Genomic DNA, 19,030 nt, shown 5'->3' with positions numbered 1-19,030 from the left:
TTCAATAATTATTCATTTTACTGACTACCTATTGATTAGATTGTGTTTTATCGATTTACGTTTACAAGATTATTAGCTATATGAAAAAATAAATATTTTATTATCAATGTGAAGATAAAATAAAATAATCCTGTGTGGTATCTAGGCTATAGTTAATCTCGTGTCTAATCAGTAATTTGGGTGTGACCTACAGAATAAAATTGTTATATATTTAGCCTGATAATAACAACAATTAAAAACATGTATGGGATCAGCATTAGCAACAGCACATCTGGAATTAAAAAAAGCTCACTACAATTTTGTTTTCACGCTTCACTTAGGATGCATAAATGACACCAGGTCGTCAGGACTATTCACTCTCTTGGTACGGCCATCTGCAGTTACTTTTACAAGGACCCTACCTTCTTTAACCCAGGCGTAGGCAAGCTGTTTTTCCTTGACCATTTTCTTAGCCTGACTTAATAGTGACTTAACGTGGGCAGTCAGATGCTCGTTGACAAATACTGGAGCCGGCTGGAAGCTGGAGCTGAGATGCACGGTGCTCAAGTTCCTTTTGTTGCTAGCTGCTGCCAACCAGTCCGCTCTGATCGATCTGCTCACCAAACGGATGACGATGCCCGGTGGACGATCTTTCCTGTTGCTGGGAAGGCGATGAGCGATTGATACGTCCTCTCGACGCCAAGGCGTATCGATAGCGTTGGCCAGGGAGTTGAGAACGGAGTAAATATTCTCTCGGTCGGTCGGGGGGACACCAACAATTTCGAGGTTATTCAACCTGCTGTACTGCTGCATGTCAAGAACCTGATCTTTAACGCAGTTCAGTTCTCCTGATAGAGTTCCAACTTTGTTTTTCAGGACCTCACATTCTTCACGCAAGGCTACATTTTCAGCCTTTATTATAGCCAACGAATTTTCGAAACATTGGCCCAAATCGGAGATTTTCTTTTGAATGGCATTGAACGTGCCATTAACCCTGTCATCCATGACACTGAGCTTTGTCTCGAGCTTCTCTTTTAAATTATCTCTCAGTTCATTAATCGGTCTCAGAACACAGTTATCTCCTGAGCTGTCCTCCAAATCGCTGTTCAACGACAACGCCCCTGTACATCTCCCGCACCGATACGATGTCCTGCGAGAAAGTTTTTTCACTGAAGTCATTCCACAACACTTTGCGTGAAATACATCACCACAGCGATCACATTTGACAGAGTCCACGGCACCGTCCACATTAACGGCCGCAGCACAAACCGAACATGTGTCCGACATTGTGTTTAAAACACAAAATATAAAAAACTAATATGAAATTATAAACTGGTCGAAATAACACAATATTAAGTAATGAATATTAGTAATGAATTAACACAATATGTAGAAGGTTGTAACGATCGGAACGGACAGGTACAGGCCCGACCGGACTATCTGATAACGAGGTCTGATCGCATCAACGTCTAGATAAGGACTGTTAACTAAGATAATTAACTAAGATACCATTGTTATAACTTGTTAACTCTAATCCACGGTAATCATTTGACTATTATTACTTTACACCAAATACCAGATTACATTAGATTCGAACACTAAAAATAAACAGCAGCTAAATCTTAATATATCGGACTACTCGTATATCGATCTGAATATAGTTCAAGCTTACTCATGTTTACGCAGTTTAGTCATAATTAAGTTTAAAAGAGTCATTCTTTTGTTGTAGTTACAGTTTAGCTTAGCATATAACAAAGTGGATCTATTAAGCTGCAAACAGAAGTACGTTAAAGTTTGCCAGAGGGAACTTCCGTATTGCACTGTCAGCAGCAAAGCAGCAAGTAGTTCCGGAGTTTCTATTGTGTACAGTGAACACACACGATATTGTAATATTCACTTCTCATATATCTGATAATGCTTATAAGTATGGGGAAAAGTACTCTTATTGAGTGTCATATAATCCGATTATAATTATAGATAATATCTATATTATCCATAACAATATAATTCCTATCGATAATATCTAGCTGTCATAGACCTTAGTGTTATGGGTCTAGGACCAAAACAGAGCCGGAAGCGACTTGCCTTTATCTCTTCCCACTCCTGACCATCGTCTTACTGTTTCATACACTCGGATGACACTACGCGGTGCCGATTAAAGATCCGATATCGAAATTCGTGTTAGTATCTCACTTCAGCCTGTGTTGGTGAGATGTGTGATTGTGATTGTCGTACTCGTGCTCGGGAATGGCATTATGTGCAGTGAAAACACCTGGACCGCATTCCAAGCAGCTTTTTGGTATCTTAGAACACTTTTTGCGTTCCTTTCTTCTTTATTTTTCTATGTATTAATAACGTCCCTAACTGACGAAGAGGATAGATTTCAATCCTCGAAAAGGTTTTTTATACATTTGGTAACATATAAAGATGGCAAATTTCCTGAATCCTGTTATCCTCAGAAACCATCCATCGTCAATAAGAAACTTTAAACAAATGTTGAATCCAAAGGTATATTTTTATTTTAGAGAGACCAATCCGAGAGTAGTAACACTTGAAAAACTCGTACAAATAAAAAGAAGGGAGAATTAGCTTAATTTCACAAACTAAGCTGATTGTGCTGTTAAAACCATGATAAACGACTCACGTTAAAAAATGGAATGGAATTTCTGTTAGATTTTTGACCAAAATTCTAATTACTTGTTTTGATGGGAAATAAACAGTCTTTAATACTTATTAAATTCATTTATAAATTTGAAGGAGATAGCGCCTAATACGGCAATTTATTTATCAAGTTCAGGGAGACATTACGTAACAATGACGTTACATCTAGTATAACAAGCATTTAAAACTTAAATAGTATTGTTCCTATGTGAAGTATTTTCAGTTACTGCAACGTTGTAGAGGCAAACAATAATACTGCTTTGTTTTTTTTTTTTTTTTTTTTTTTTTTTTTACTTATGGTCATTTTACTACGAGATAGTGTTTTTTTGCGTTGGAATAAACCAGAACATAAAGAAGAACATGAGGTAATATGAAGAGCTGAGCTATTGATTACGTCAGACATCAGCTGCACAATGACGGTCTAGAGACTCAGCAGCTGTATAGTGCTTCACAGATTTGATATTGGACAGTTTTGACATTGCGATTTACAAGCTTTGAAGAAAATGGGTGAGGTATTATAAGAGTTCGATCAAACCAAGGTTTTCTCGGATAACCGGAATTTCGATTACTCAGAAGTGATATTGAACTTTATTTTATAATGATAATGTCCTTCTCACGATTGACCTGCTATGTGACCTAACTTATGTGTTCGGAAATGCTATTAAATTACTAAAATATATTTTACACGCTTCAATAGAAGCATAACTATGCGGTATTGGTGATACAATTATGTTTCAGTTGGAATATGAATAAAACTCATTTTATGATACTTTATAAGCGCATGATACTTTTGTGTAATTCCTAATCTTGTAAAGACTATAGGACTACAAAACCGTCCACTAAAACATTACACCTTTTTGCTATTATGATGGAAATACTGTTAGAATAAAATTTAAAAATCTATTTAATATTGGCATTTTCATCCGATACATGGAATGTACAATTTATTAGTACTACTGAGAATTTATCCTATATGAAATTAACGGGTAAATATATCTTACTTTTAAAACTCATTAACTTACTTCCGTATATGTACGCACCTATAATAATGTTTATTAAATTCATAGTATAAAAAGTTAAAAATACAAGTTCAAAATTGCTGTTTTGTTTAGTATAAATATAATTAGTTTATTAAATGAATGTTGAGTTTAGCTCCATTTCAACTTCCTCTTTGTGCAGCGGCTGGAATGTGAAGCTGTCACAGACTTGACAACTGGAATATGGAGACATGTTTGTCTGAAGAGATCCAAAAAAAGTTGGCGACGAAGAAGCTCAAAACATACTCGTTATACTATTTCCACATCCGAGTAGAGGAGATTACAAAAGAGAGCGCGATAAATGAGAAGAGGCATTCTTATTGTCTCATCAGATACAGAATTAAGTGCCGTAAGATGTTTAGACGTCATGTTTTAAAGCGTTGTGGAGCAACCGAGTTTTCTACACATAAAGTAGCCATGGTGGGAAACATGGATTTAACGTTAATGTTGAGTTTAGCTACAGTTAAGTGCAGCCTCTGAAATATGTCTCCTGTAATGTTATTTTGAAGAGTTTCAAAAAAATCGGCGATGAAGAAGCTCAAAACAAACACTGCATCAGATTTAAGACGCTGCACTAAAAGGAAGGTGAACTAGAGCTGAATGCTATACAAAGGATCTTAACTTGATTGGATCGTAGTCTTGTAAAAGCGTATCATGTGAAAAAGTATTTGTGATGGAGTGCAGGTGTTAAAAGCCAAGTTAGCTAACCGCTTAATTTTAGACTTGCAAAGCTCTTGCGGTTTTGTTTATGAATTTTTGTAAGGCCATCACGTTCTCTTATCAGAATTATAATTAACTAGTTAATGAGAAATACAATGCCCCTATGAATAAAATATTCGTTTTTAGTCGATTATGACGAGTCTTACTCTAAAACACGTCTGAAATAATAGACTTAATCTCCAACATAAAAATTACAAATTGCCAGTTATAAAGTGTAAGGACAAATTTAAAATTTCTTACCCCTTTAAAATATATCATTATGTTATTTGATTACATTGCAATCTTAATTTAATTTCCATATCCATGCAAGTAAGTCCCGTCCCTTTAAATAATTTGTATTGCTGCAGTCATTAAATATGGCCCTCTGCATATTTTGCAGTAGGAAGTTTATCATTGAAATCTCGCAGACGTCAGCTCAGGCGTATCGCTACCCTGTGAACCGTGGATTATCTGGATCATGGTATTACGGGCCATTTATTGCTAGGACTAAAGTTTGCTAATGAATTTTCCTGAAAATTTAATTTTTATATTATTAACATAAACAATAAACCATCTAAAAAACGTTGTTTTTTAATTATACTCATGTTTCTCAAAATTAATATAAAAGGGGTATATTATATTTTTTAGAGTAATTTTGATAAAATTACTACTGGAATTTACACATTTCAGGTGTTGTGATTGATTTTTGTTAGTAAATATTTTGACCTAAAATCTAAGAATTTGAAAATTACATTTTTGGTAATTCCCTGAGTATCTACACGTAAGGGAATTTCGTAAACTTCGTAATCATGGCAAAATAAAGCTAGAGGATAAGTATGTGAAATGTATACACTAAGTGAGTTGAAGGTTAAGAACTCTGGGAGTGACAAATTACTTCAATATAATTAACGAAAATTACTTGCTTTCAAAAAAAAAAAAAAAAAAAAAAAAAAATTTAAAAAAAAAAAAAAAAATTAAAAAAAAAATTTTAAAAAAAAAAAAAATTTAAAAAAAAAAAAAAAAAAAAATTTTTTTTCTTAAAAAAAAAAAAAAAAAATTTTTTTAAAAAAAAAAAAAAAAAAAAAAAAAAAACTTTAAAAAAAAAAAAAAAAAAAAACATAAAAAAAAAAAAAAAAAAAAAAAAAAAAAAAAAATTTAAACAAATAAAAAAAAAAAAAAAAAAAAATTTTTTAAAAATTTCTTTATAAAAAAAAAAAAAAAAAAAAAAAATAAAAAAAAAAAAAAAAAAAAAAAAATTTAAAAATTTTAAAAAAATGGGGGGAGCCATGTACCTTTTTGGCACCAAAATAAAGATTTCTTGAAAACATATCATAAAATATACTATGTTTTACTGCTCTTTTCAAAAATATATAACACTCTATATATGAGAGGTTTAGAAATAGGTGTAAAATTTGTTTTAATGAAATGTTTGCCACGCTTTTGTAATCTGAAACCCTTGCGCGCGCTATTGGCATTTGTTAGTGTCATTTGAATGTATTAGATATACATATTACTTGCTCCAATTGTTTGATTTATTAAGTTTTTCCCCTTTTAGGTTGGTAGCACTGCTTTGCCTTTCAGATGCATTTGAAGGTAGGTAAGTCATCTGTAACGTACCTAACCGAACACTATTGATATCTATTGTTATGGTTTATGTTTTGCTAACAGTGTTTGTCAGTGTTTAATTCTAATTTTGTGTGGTGCCAGTGATCAAAAATTTGGACTCTTAGTGCTGTATTTATGACATAAATAAGTGGATATTTATTGGTGGTATTAGCCACTGCCTAGAGTGAAAAGGTTCAATAAATCAGTCTTACAAGAGGTCAACCAATTTCGTCACCCTAAAATTCAACGTGAATTGGACTAAGTGCTTCTCCTGGTACAAGTGAATTAGTAGGATAGGACTAATACAAATCATCTAGTTCTAATAAGTATTAATGCATTTCAAAGTTGCCTAAATTTAGTGATTAGGACATAAACCAATGTAATTTGATTATAATAGATTTACAACAGATTTGCTGGCCTAATAAAATCCTTTACACTGCATGTAATATTGTAGTAGTTCCGACTGCATTAACATAAGCCTTGATGATGACTTCCAAGTTGTGGAATTGTACATCGGTGTAAACTATTTGGTGCAATGTATGTAAACTTACTGACCTCAGTAATAAGATCCAAATGTGTTAGAAATATGTATGAGTTGAATCTAAGTTATGGTCTATGCTATACGTTCTCAATCGGCCAAAGGCCTTGATTCTGGTTAGGGTTATTTTTGCTGTGATGAATATCGCTCACACCAATAACAGACCGTATTGAAATTTATAAAATTATAAAACTGCTTAATGCTGTAACAGAGGTAAATAGTGATTGTTCAATTAGACAGGCAGCTGTTGATGAAGTTTCGTTAGCACTAAATGATGATGGTCCGATGATTATAGCAGCCGCTTTTCGTCCGGTACCTGGCAAGGAAGAGTGGCTTCTATCTTGTGAACGGCGTAATGACAGCAACATCGTTCGAATACAGGAAAGGTTTATGGCATCTTTGAGTGTTTCAGCAGAATATTTTGTAATAAATGGGTCAGGAAACCCTCTAAGCCATGACTAATATACCCTAGTGAAACAGAACAATATTTTCTGGTACTGTTTGGCAAAATTTTTTAAGGTACAAGTGGTTGAATGGAGGTGGGCGGGAGTTCTGACTCTTTGTCTGCCGCTCTGAGGGCTATACTCAATGTGCGATACACAAATTACCTTGGAAGATGGGGAAGCTCTAAGGTTGACTCATGTATGTGGTCAAACTATATCACCCTTCCATGGTGATGATGTTTTGGTAGTAAAACTTTGAAATGTTGTTAGGCCATATTCAGACAGTCGACTAGGAAATGCCTGCGGCGATTGAAGAGGGATTAAAAAAGGAATCAAATTGACAGGATGGTAAAGCGACATGGAGGGACAAGGTAGGTTGACTGATGTAGAGGATAGATCCACTTACATCGTTTTTTTGGGATGGCAAATAAGGAATTATTGGAAGATGTCTGAATAAATGAAGAGAGGAATTTGGGCTAGTTCGATCACAAATTATCGACTGGACGCAAAACCTCAGCTCGAACTATGCCGCTGGGATGAGTCTTGCGTGCAAATACAGACAAGCTCAGGCAAATATAAGCTAGATGATCTCAAACATTACAAACTCATTTGCCTGAATCTATTATGGAAAGAAATAAAACAATCTATAACGGTTATCAGCCCCAGCCCTACTAAAGAGCTGGTGTCGCACGGTAAAACACAGAACCCTTAATGAAAAGCATCAATAGCGTAATTGGGAAATTGGCTACCCAAGACCACTTTTGTTGCATTCAGAAATTATAAATTAGGGGTGTTTGTGATGCTGTTCTTAGTTTTAATGAAGGAGCAATGGCCACCCAAAGTGATTGTTTTGGAACGATTGATGATCCAACATGACGCTGTATGGTTGATAGGCTTCCACACTAATCGATTCCAACTAGGGTTAAAAATAGCTGACAAAGTTTAATAAGGTTTTCCAAGAAGAAAATTAAAAAAGAAGAGGAAAAATGAAGGATAGGAAAAAAGAGTTAATAAATGATGGAAGATGATTAACATGTCCAGGTGGATTTTAAGCAGTGATTATGTGTTTTGAAGTGTACACTTAAACTTTTAAAGCTGTTTTACCGAAAGTACGTTTTGTGAAATTCGGAACACGTTTGTGTTAAACAATTCATTAGACTTACAGTACTTCATATTTAAACACTTATTGCAGACTAGTTGTTGAGTAGATTCATGAATTTTTTATCAATATATTTTAGCGCTTTTATAATTTTTAAAAATATTGTAATTTACATAATTAAAAAAAAAAAAATTTGTTAAATTGCTACCACGATATGTTTTTTGTTTATGTAGATAATTAAAAATTAGGCTAGCGTAAATGATAAAGCTGTTTAGGGTGAACTCAATCCCCTTAAAGCTTTATAGTTCAATATGTCTAATAGTTTAGGGATAATGGTTACCGACATGGTGCAGTGTACTTCCATGTAAATAACATGGACCTGAAATAGGTAGATGCTCCCTTAAAAAAATTGATCATGATATTAATGTTTCCTGTAAAAAGTGGCAATGAATACAGTCTTCTGTTATGTACCTACTGTAAACATGTCATATCGATATTTATTTCAGATTTTATTTGGCCTGAGTATTACAAAGATTCTGTGACACTATCAACTAATCCATTAGTACTTTTTACCAAAGTATCTGATATTGCATTTAATGAAACAATAAAATTAGTATCCTCAGGAAGATTATATTAAAGATCTGTAAGCACATTTTTACATTATTTGTTGTACACATTATTAAATGCCAACCAGAAAACAGATTGCTATAGTTGTGGCTAATTTTGTTTAAATAGACATAACTTATTAAATTATATCCAAGAGCTCTTTATAGCCAAAATCTGTTCAGAATAATGTTGATACAAATCTTTTAATGATCTAATATCTAATTGTTAGCAATTTAATAGTTTTTTCAGCTCGTTTGGGAAAAGGTTACGTCTCGCGCAAAATTATTGACTGAACGTTAGTGTTACTTACATTAGGGTAATCAATAAATTTATCTTATGTATATCTATATGAAGGACTTTTATAGGACGAATTTAAATATCGAATTAAAATTCTTTATTTAACTTTTAAATGGAGAAGTTTGAGTTCCATGGAGAAGGCGCCGTTTGGTTTGGCGTATTCCTTCTTATATGAAAGATAAAACAATTGCATTATGTTTATGGCCAACCTGTAATATCAATGTTTTAAAACGTTATCTTTTAACATTAGAGTGATTTTATTAATTATATATTGAATTTTCCAAGTAATTATAATTGGACCTACTTTCCCATTATTTGTATATTAGAAGTCCCACTTAGGTCGCTGCTCTTTTTTTAAAACATTGTAATCACAGTCACTAAAATTATTACTCAGAATTTTGAATTTATATAAAGTTTATAGCTTATAGACATCATGACTGTGAATAAACACGAATTTCATAACAGTAAACTAAAGTATACTGTTGTACCATTTACTACTAATGTTGTGTCTAGTGCTACGCTTTATTGATTATCTTTTTTCTGTAAAGCTTTAGTAAGGCTTTAATAGTTGAATTAACAGTGGGTTTGTTGGGTTTTACAATGTCATATGTATAATGTGATGGTAATAGTAGTTAATAAGTAAGTTCATAGCAATTAGTAGTTAATGTTAAAGATTCAGACCATGTTACTAATTTACAAATTATATTTTTATTCAATTTTATAATTCATTTCCGAAAAGAAACATATATCTTAAGGTAGCACATATCCTTTTTAGTCTTTGTTTCTTTTTTCTGATATTTTGTCTCTTTCTATGTTAAATAATCGACATTTTCAACAATGTAAAATAGTAGTACAATATATACCAAACGTTTTACTACGTTTTACAATTTTTTCAGTGACTTTTCTATTCAAAGGTCTCCTAAAATCTTCCTACTCATAAAATGACACAATACTGAGTGAACTCGTGGAGATAAAGCTAACAATTTTGCAGGCTGGAATATTTTTCAGGAGAAATTAAACAATCAGCTCTCTCCGCTTGATTACTCTCGCTTAGTAATGTTAAATCTCTCCAACCTAATTAACCGACTCAGTTTACTAGTTGGCTAAAGAAACTACGCAAAGCAAAAGTTTCACAGAGAGTTAGAAGAAGGAGTAATATAATTTGAATAAATTTATCTTTCTAGAAAATGAAATTTTACTTTCTTATTTATATCGCCTAGCAGCATTTTCCATCCAGGGTATTAATATACTGTATTATTATGCAGATAATTAGTTTCTCAGTAATTATAATCAATTACAACGTAATTTTATATACATTTTTTGTTTTCCCTACAATATAATTCCTAAAGTTAATATAAAATCTATAATATTAAAGGAATTACTTAAATTGGAATTTTTCTTTTAACTATCTATAATATGCTACTTTATATACGTATTTGGTATCATTCGGAAAGTCTTAAACGATATTTTGGTTTTAAATACATCCGGATGTATGTTTCTACTCCTATGAGTTTCTAAGGTTCCAACGTAAATATTATGAGAGAATTTTTGTTTATTTGCTTAGAGTAAGCTTGTACCGGTGTTTACCTGGACGTATATATATATATATATATAAAACCAAAAAAACATATATATATATATATATATATATATATATATATATATATATATATATATATATATATATGTATGTATATATATTACATAATAATTACCGAAAAAGCCAACTAGTAAATTACAGATTTAAAAAAAATCAAATAGGTTCCCTTCTATTGAACTTAAAAGATTTTGAAAAATAAATTATATAATTTTCAACACAATAAGGTTTGTAAAGAAAATAAGTTTAATTTCCATTGCTTTTTAATATTTATTTATATTTCATTGCCATTTTGAAGGTAATTGCTATCAGAAACAGAAAATAATAATTTAAAATTTTGAACTAAAAAACTGAAGTTTTGAATAAAAATGTATAAGTAAGGTTTGAATATTATAAAGTCTGCTAATTTTATAAAATTGTGTTATTCATTTAAGCCACATTTAGATCACATTGCTTTTATTCCTACCGTTATATTACTACTTGAGTTAAATTATAGAATAATTTACAATTTAATTTATTTCAATTTTAAAATAAATCAATATCAATTTAAGGAAAAAAACGCAACTGAGTGGGAAATTAATAAAAATTTGTGAATATAAAATGTAAAGATTTAATAAAAAGAGTAAACAAATATCACAAGTGTAGAAAAGCAAGAAAAATTTAAGGAGTTAAGGTCAAAACAATGATCCTTTTATACCAATTCACTTAAATTACTTTATTAGTTTCACTAAAAGAAAATATTACATTAAATATTCGTAATATATATATATATATAATATATATATATATATATATATATATATATATATATATCGTATAAATGTACATTCGTACATAAAATACTGAAATATTGACAAAAAATATTACAAAATAAGTTTTTTTCAAATTATCTTGGAATGACAGGATACTTATGACACACTTGGGATTAATATAATATAAAATCTAGCTATAAATTTGCTTACATTATGTTTATTGGTAAAAATGATGATGCATTATTGTTTTATCAACTGCCAAAGGTATCATAAAGCTCATCGCTTTTTAAAATAAAAATAGCGATGTGCCATTTTAAAACCCAAGACACTACATACGAGTAATATTCTAAAGCACTAAAGTAAGCTATTTAAAATACGCATGATCGCAGACATGGCACGTCTGAAATAAAGTAATGAGTAAATATAGATGTAGTATAGAAAAGTATGATATTTTCAATATCAACATTTCTGTCTTACAAAGCAACTGAAGTGTAACAGACGTTTAATAAAACTGGAGTAAGTATGTTAAGGATAGTGAAAAGGCATTGAAAAGTTTTAAAAACCCTCAATTTTTAACAAAGTACCACATCTTATTTGTTCTTGTTTAGGGCTTTGGTAAATTTTTCATATGAACTATTTGATACGATTTAACTAACGTTATTGTTTAGGATGAAACTGAACCACCTTAAAATAATATGAACTTGGAATGTATAATAAATAAAAAGTATAGATTTTTTATTTTATTTTGCTTACAACATTCTTACAAAGGAAGTTCAACTGACGCATTATTCTTCATGTCGACTCATTCTATTTTGTCATGAAACACAAGTTAATTTATTATATGTTGCATAGATAAATTTCATATTTTAAGTGACGTTGAAATCTACGAATGTGTTTTCAATAATAAATTAATTGAAATTCCCATTTCTCTTTTATTGCAGTACAGAAGAGAACTCTGGTGTTAATTTAAAATACTAATTGAATAATTTTATTACAGTTATAGACCATATTTATCTTATAATCTCCAAAAAAATGAACTTATGTATCCAGTATTAAAAAAATTAATTTGTTAAACAATAGATTGATTTTAAGTCACATAAGTGTTTACTAACTTGGTACTGTAATTTTGTATATTTTTTATAGTTTTAACCACGATCACGTTATCATTAGGTTTTATTTTACGGAATGCGAATTCGAGAAAATTCTAGTAGGAAAAGATTTCATCTATCCTTGATTCATAGCAAACCATAGCAAACTTTGCAAACCACCTCGCTGACAGACGTCGGCCACCACCAACTCCTGCCGAGTCACCGGACCAGCTAGACCGACAGGTACACGACTTGACTTCCATCCTCCAAGAAGCTATGACGGCCTCGTCATCTCCTCTCTCCTGGAATGACATAACTCCACCTCTACCCGAGGAGTTGAGAGAGGAGATCCGCCTTCGTCGCAGACTGCGAAGGGAGTATCAGCAGTCCCGATGTTCCCACGCCAAGCAGACATTCAACCGCCCGGCCAGGAAGTGCTCTCGTCTCCTGGCTGAACACAGAGCGGCTGCGTGGGATGACTTTGTGGAACATCAAGCTGACGGTGGTGTCGGCGGCATCTGGAAAATCTCCAGGGCACTTCGAGGGGAGAAGAAGACCAACTGACAACTTCATGGACAGCGTGGTATTGTCTACTCCCCTGGAGATCGAGCAGAGGCCTTCGCCGACACCATGGAAGACCAATTCTCCCCACACGCGGATGTCTACGACGGGGACACGTGCGAAATGATTGAAAACTTCCTGGAGGAATACCAACCTGACGAAGACGACCTACTGCCCACTGTGACTACACTTGAAGTGCAAGACCACATTCGCCGCCTTCGCCCGAAGAAGGCCCCTGGCCCGGACTCCTTAGGAACTCCAGCATTGAAGAACCTGCCAGCTTGGTTGATCGTCACGATCACCTGCATCTTCAACTCATGCCTACGCCTGGCTCACTTCCCGACCACCTGGAAGGATGCCAAGGTGATCATGATACCCAAGCCCGGCAAGGACCCTTTCTTCCCGGAGAACCACAGGCCGATCTCCCTCCTGCCTGTGCTATCCAAGATTCTGAAGAAGATCGTCTTGGCGAGATTCCCTGAGGAGTTCTTCACGTCTATCAGGACAGAACAATTCGCCTTCCGCACCGGCCACTCCACCACCCTTCAGCTTCGCAGAGTCCTGAACAACATCACCGGAGCTGTAGGAAGGAAGCACCACTCCACTTCGGTCCTGATAGACGTGAGCAAAGCCTTCGACAAGGTGTGGCACGAGGCACTGCTCTTCAAGCTGTCATCGTCTCCATTGCATGGCAGGATTTTCCGGCTGCTCCGCAGCTATCTCCACCTCCGGACCTTCTCCGTCAGCGTTGCCCGACCCACCTCCACGACCCGCCCAGTGACATCTGGTGTGCCACAGGGATCAGTCCTCGGCCCGATCCTGTACCTGTGGTACACAAAAGACTTTCCGGTCGCTCCGAGAGTACAGCTCTCCCTGTACGCGGACGATGCGCTCCTCATGGCCAATTCTGCCAACCTGAGGATGGCTGGGTTCTACATCCAGCGGCAGCTGCACCTACTGGAGCCCTGGTTGACCAAGTGGAGGATCAAGGTCAACGTTGACAAATGTGAAGCCATAAACTTCACAAGGACAAGGAGACAAGCGGACGGCCGTCACCTTTCACTCAACGGCGACGAAAAACCGTGGAAGACTTCAGTCAAGTACCTGGGGGTACTCCTGGACTCCAAGCTGACCTTCACACCCCACGTCAAGAGGATCTGTGGCCAAGCGAGGAAGGACTTCGGCAGCATCGGCCCCCTGCTCAACTCCACGAAGCTACCGACCAGGACGAAGTTCCTGGTCTACACGGCTCTGATACGACCAGTGCTCACATATGCGGCCCCAGCACGGTACCACCTCACCTGCAAGACCGCAAGGAGGCAGTTGCTCGCTGTCCACAGCGTATGTCTCCGGCGGGCCACTGGGTCGCTCTGGTTCGTGAGGAACACCGTAGTAAGGGCTTCGTCCAACGTCCCTACCATCAGGAGCTTCGTAGAAGGCCTGACATCGAGCCTTGAGGAAGCTGCAGAGTCCTCACCGTGGGATCACATCCGTGAGCTTCGCGCCCAGGAGGTCCCCTAACTGCGTCTTCCCATGGATGACTGATGACATCGACTACAAACTTCGACTGCACCACGACACTTCACCCCACTGACAGGTAGCGAAAGCTACTAGGGCTTTGACTCTCGAGACACAAGGCAAAAGCCTAACCGGCAGAGGCCTTGAAAGATGTGGGGGATCCACCCCCCCCCCACAGTCACAGCGACTTGGACTTGATTCATAGCTTATTTTAGACGATACGCTCTGTGTTATATTGTCCTCCAAAATTAGTTCATCTTAAATTATATTTAAGCAAATCGTTTCAGTAGCATCTTTTTAGCACTGTTATAGTTTTATTAACGACATAATATGTCTTTTTATTATAAAAAATTAGATTCGCCGGTAGCACTATTGTGGAAACGCCTAGTTAGCAGGCTAGAGTCTCGTTCGTTATCGGAATTAACTTCCTAATTTACATTTTTTCTATTCATGATTTGTTATATATTAGTATATTTTAACCAGGAAACATATAACTTCATTACATTCAAGTAGAATATTTTATTTCTTCTTCGGTTATGGGATTAGCGTTAACGAATCGTATCATTCGTGAAGCTGAAAAATTTAATATCTCTCTACTTGTCTATCTGTCTATCCCATTGTTACTTAGACCATCTCTCAGTCCGTCCGCATCATATCTTGACCTTTTTGCTTCAAATTTTGCGGGAATATAGGCAAAATCTTATAATAGTAAACAGTCCGATGATAGTCCATGTCGCTCCATTGGTTACGGCTAAGCATTTGTAAATGTTTCACATCGGTCTTATGTGGAACTTTAATTGTAATGAGAATGAAGAAGAATAAACAAATTAATAAATTACCTAATAAAATTGTACGACATCTTGACATTTGAAATATTAGAAAGTGCAGCGTATTGATAGGGAAAAATGAAAGACTAATAAAGGAAAAAATGTTTTTAAAGTACGTGACAAGATTATATATTAGCGCAGAATGGGAACAGCTATATGTATCTGGTTGTTATCTCCAAAAGGATCATCCATAGAATTATGAATAACACCTTTTATAAAACGTTTTTCCGTAGAGAAGAACGAGTGCTATGGTGGTGCATTTTCCAGAGAATTTTTCTGAGCGTTACTGAAGCCTGTTACTCAGTAGGCTGAAAAAGTTTCTTCTTTATCTGCTGGAGGACATGTCTTCCAGACATCTTAACAATAAAATGAGCTATAGGCTTTAAGTACATGCAATTTCAGGGAAGCTTTTTCGTGACACGCGGAGTGGCGTAATCCAACCTCCTTGTAATTAAAGTCATTGTGAAATAATAGAGGTTTAATGACTGGAGGTTCTCTGAGCATATCTAAACTGAGGGGTGTTCTTAAATATTTTTATGAGAAAAGACTCTTTCAATAAATACATGCTCAATTCAATTTACATTTTAACCAATCTATTCCTAATGATGCGTATCCCCTAAACAGAACAATAAAATACTCTAAACCGTTCATAATCTTTAATCATAATTTCAGGTTTTCAAATCTAAATACCACCTTTACTCGTCACATGTACAAGTGTTTTAATTAAAGTAATCGTACACCTCAAATTGCTTAAAAACTATCGGCCTTGAATGCTGACTTAGAGTACCTAATCCAAAACATTTTAATTTCCGGCGAGTTTTGAAGATTTAATATTATTGATATTTAACTCTTATTGCAATCAAGATGTTGACTAAAAACAATTTAGTAATGGTTTAATCATGCAGAGTGCTCTCTCATTTTCAGCTTAGGCATTTTTCATTACAACGACTCATTCTAGTTTGTAAAAAGTATAATTTTGAAAGTGACATTGAAATGTAATAAGGTATTTATATTAGTTTATGACTTTAATTGACTATATATTATTTCTTGTAGTGAGAGAGAGACATCTGTTGTTAAACCCAGTAACTAATTGAATCACTTGAACATCACAAACCATATCTCTGTAAAAAATTATTATTACTGTTTAAACAAATTATTAAATATAATAAATAAACATAATTCAGTTAGTGGTTTTATACATAAACACTTATCACAAACTGTTTTCTACTCAATATGGATATTTATCCAACTACAAAATTTCCAGTAAAATGTCAATTATAAATAATTGAGGAAATTTTTCTCCTTATAAGTTTTAAAATATTTAGCAGATATATATGAGCGAATACTAAGTGTTACTGATATTGGTACATGGGATTGCTAAGTTATGAATTGATTCTTTCTGCACACTTTGGGTACAGACAGAATTAAAGACAGCCCAAGACAAGGTTCTTTATGTATTAACACAAAGATTACTAAATATATCATTGATTAAATAATTTCTAAGAAAAGCGAAAACCACGAAATTAAAACATAAGCAAAATGAACAAAATAGAATTTACTTCAATTATCGTTGCATTTAAACTATTCCTATTTTGTGCTGTAAATAATACTTGCTAGAACTAGGATGTAATTTGCTTTGGGTAACAAGAGATACTACACTCCTCAAAACAATTAAAGGATCACTTTTTTAACAGAATGCACTCGGTTAACGGTTCGAAATTTTCTAATAATTTTTTTTTTATTTCAAAGTCGGTGTTGAAAGTAAAATACATCGTATATGTTTTTTTTATATGATATTTTATTTTAGGCTAGAACAGTAAACAAAGTTTAAAAACCGCAAAATTAAAACGAAAACAACTCTCTTAGTAAAGTACAAATGTAATAAGAAATGGTCTGGTCTTTTGAATCTCACTTTCAATACCTTGTATTGCCACCTCTAGCTGATATAACCGCAAGAACACGCTGTGGCATGGTTCTGATGAGTCGTCTGAGGCTATCTTGAGGTAACCGCTCCCATTCTTCTCGTAATGCCATTTCCAGCTCATCCAAAGTCCTGGGTTGGTTTGGGGCGGCCCCGGATACTTCGTCCTAGTTGGTCCCAGACGTGCTCAATCGGGTTTAGGTCCGGACTGCAGGCTGGCCACTCCAGCAGTGGTATGTTGTGTTCGCCCAGGTACTCACGGACCAATCTTGCTGCATGTGGTCGAGCTCCGTCTTGCATAAATAAAAAATTTTGACCTGCTTGCTCTGCTCTCGGACGAATATGAACGTCTAACACCTCGTCCACATAACGCTGGGCTGTCAAAGTACCGTTTCGGATTATGACAAGGTCTGTACGACCGTCCATTGTTATGCCACCCCACACTAATACTGAGCCCCCGCCAAACGGAACTCTGGGAGCTAGGCAACAGTTAATAAACCGTTCATTTCCTCTTCTCCACACTCGAACGCGGCCGTCATTACCAAAAATTGTAAATTTTGACTCGTCTGAGAACATTACCTTACGCCACTGTCTCAGCTGCCAACGCCTATGGTCTCTTGCAAACTGCAATCTGGCTCTCTTATGACGCACAGTCAATCTCGGCACTCGGGCTGGTCTCCTAGATCTCAATCCAGCTTCCCGGAGTCGATTTCTAACAGTCTGATCCGACACACGATTTCCAGTCGCCTGGCTTAGGTCGTTTTGAAGTTCTCTAGCAGTTAAAAATCGATTACGAAGTGCATTAACTCGTAAAAATCGATCTTCTATGTGCGTGGTAGATCTCGAGCGGCCTTGTCCTGGGCGTCTTTGAAGAGTTCCTAGCTCCTGATGTCGGTTCCATAATCTTGAAATTACTGATTGACTCACACCTAAGCGCCTACCCACTTCTCGTTGGGAAACTCCCACTTCTATCAAAGTAACAGCTCTACTGACATCACTCTCAGACAAAAAAACCGTCTAACACCCGCCATAACAATAAAAACACACAGGCCTAACTATAGAAGTCTAATCCAGACTGAACGAGATCAACTTCTGACAAAACTGAGCCTGAACCTTTCCTTATCTCATTCTTGTTTGGACATGATATCGAAATAATCGCTCTTATCTTTTACTGAATTAGTCAGAAATAAACAAGAATTATTTATCTTTTCTACCGAGAGGTTCCTTTATCAGTGTGCAAAGTTCAAACATTCTTCTGTTATTAATACTTGTTTTACAAGACGCAATAAAAGTGATCCTTTAATTGTTTTGAGGTGTGTATAAAGAACAACTTAGATCTCTAAATTATAAAAGTAACTCATCCATGTAAGGCCTTGTCCTGGTACCGGCCATCGCATCTTATTCCAGCTGATGTATCTCTAAATGCTACGCGTTGAATGGATACTGAACAAAAATATCTAGACTTATCCAAAAAAAAACATTCAATAAATTTACCTGTCCTTTTATGTTTCCATGGATATTAAACAATTTTTATACGTAAGTTTCCCGTGTTTACCTTAATTTTCTCTTACCAGCATTACTTATTTCCTAGCATCACTAGTACTGACATTAAACCGATTTTTCTTGTTATGTGATTGTTTATACATACTATAAAGACAAACACGTGTTTAAAATATAATTTAAATTTTATTTCTGTCTTAGGTTATGGTGTGTATGGTAATAGATCTTAATTGTATATAGGATTTAGTTCCTTGGAAATAATATCAACTGCTTCCTCTGTACGCTTTGGATACAGAACGATA

General features: G+C 34.8%; 1 protein-coding gene across 1 annotated transcript; it reads right to left on the bottom strand.

Moving 5' to 3' along the window:
- Window positions 1-312: 312 nt before the first annotated feature.
- On the bottom strand, window positions 313-1,266 carry LOC124370240. The gene has a single exon (XM_046828528.1). The coding sequence runs from the start codon at window positions 1,264-1,266 to the stop codon at window positions 313-315; it is 954 nt and encodes a 317-aa protein (XP_046684484.1).
- Window positions 1,267-19,030: the final 17,764 nt, after the last annotated feature.

The sequence above is a fragment of the Homalodisca vitripennis genome, unplaced genomic scaffold, assembly GCF_021130785.1.
Source record: "Homalodisca vitripennis isolate AUS2020 unplaced genomic scaffold, UT_GWSS_2.1 ScUCBcl_63;HRSCAF=889, whole genome shotgun sequence".
NCBI lineage: Eukaryota > Metazoa > Arthropoda > Insecta > Hemiptera > Cicadellidae > Homalodisca > Homalodisca vitripennis.
This window is presented reverse-complemented; position numbering and strand designations above follow the sequence as displayed.

Coding starts and splice junctions, on each gene's coding strand:
- LOC124370240 (XM_046828528.1), bottom strand. CDS start 1,266: ATGTCGGACACATGTTCGGTTTGTGCTGCGGCCGTTAATGTGGACGGT.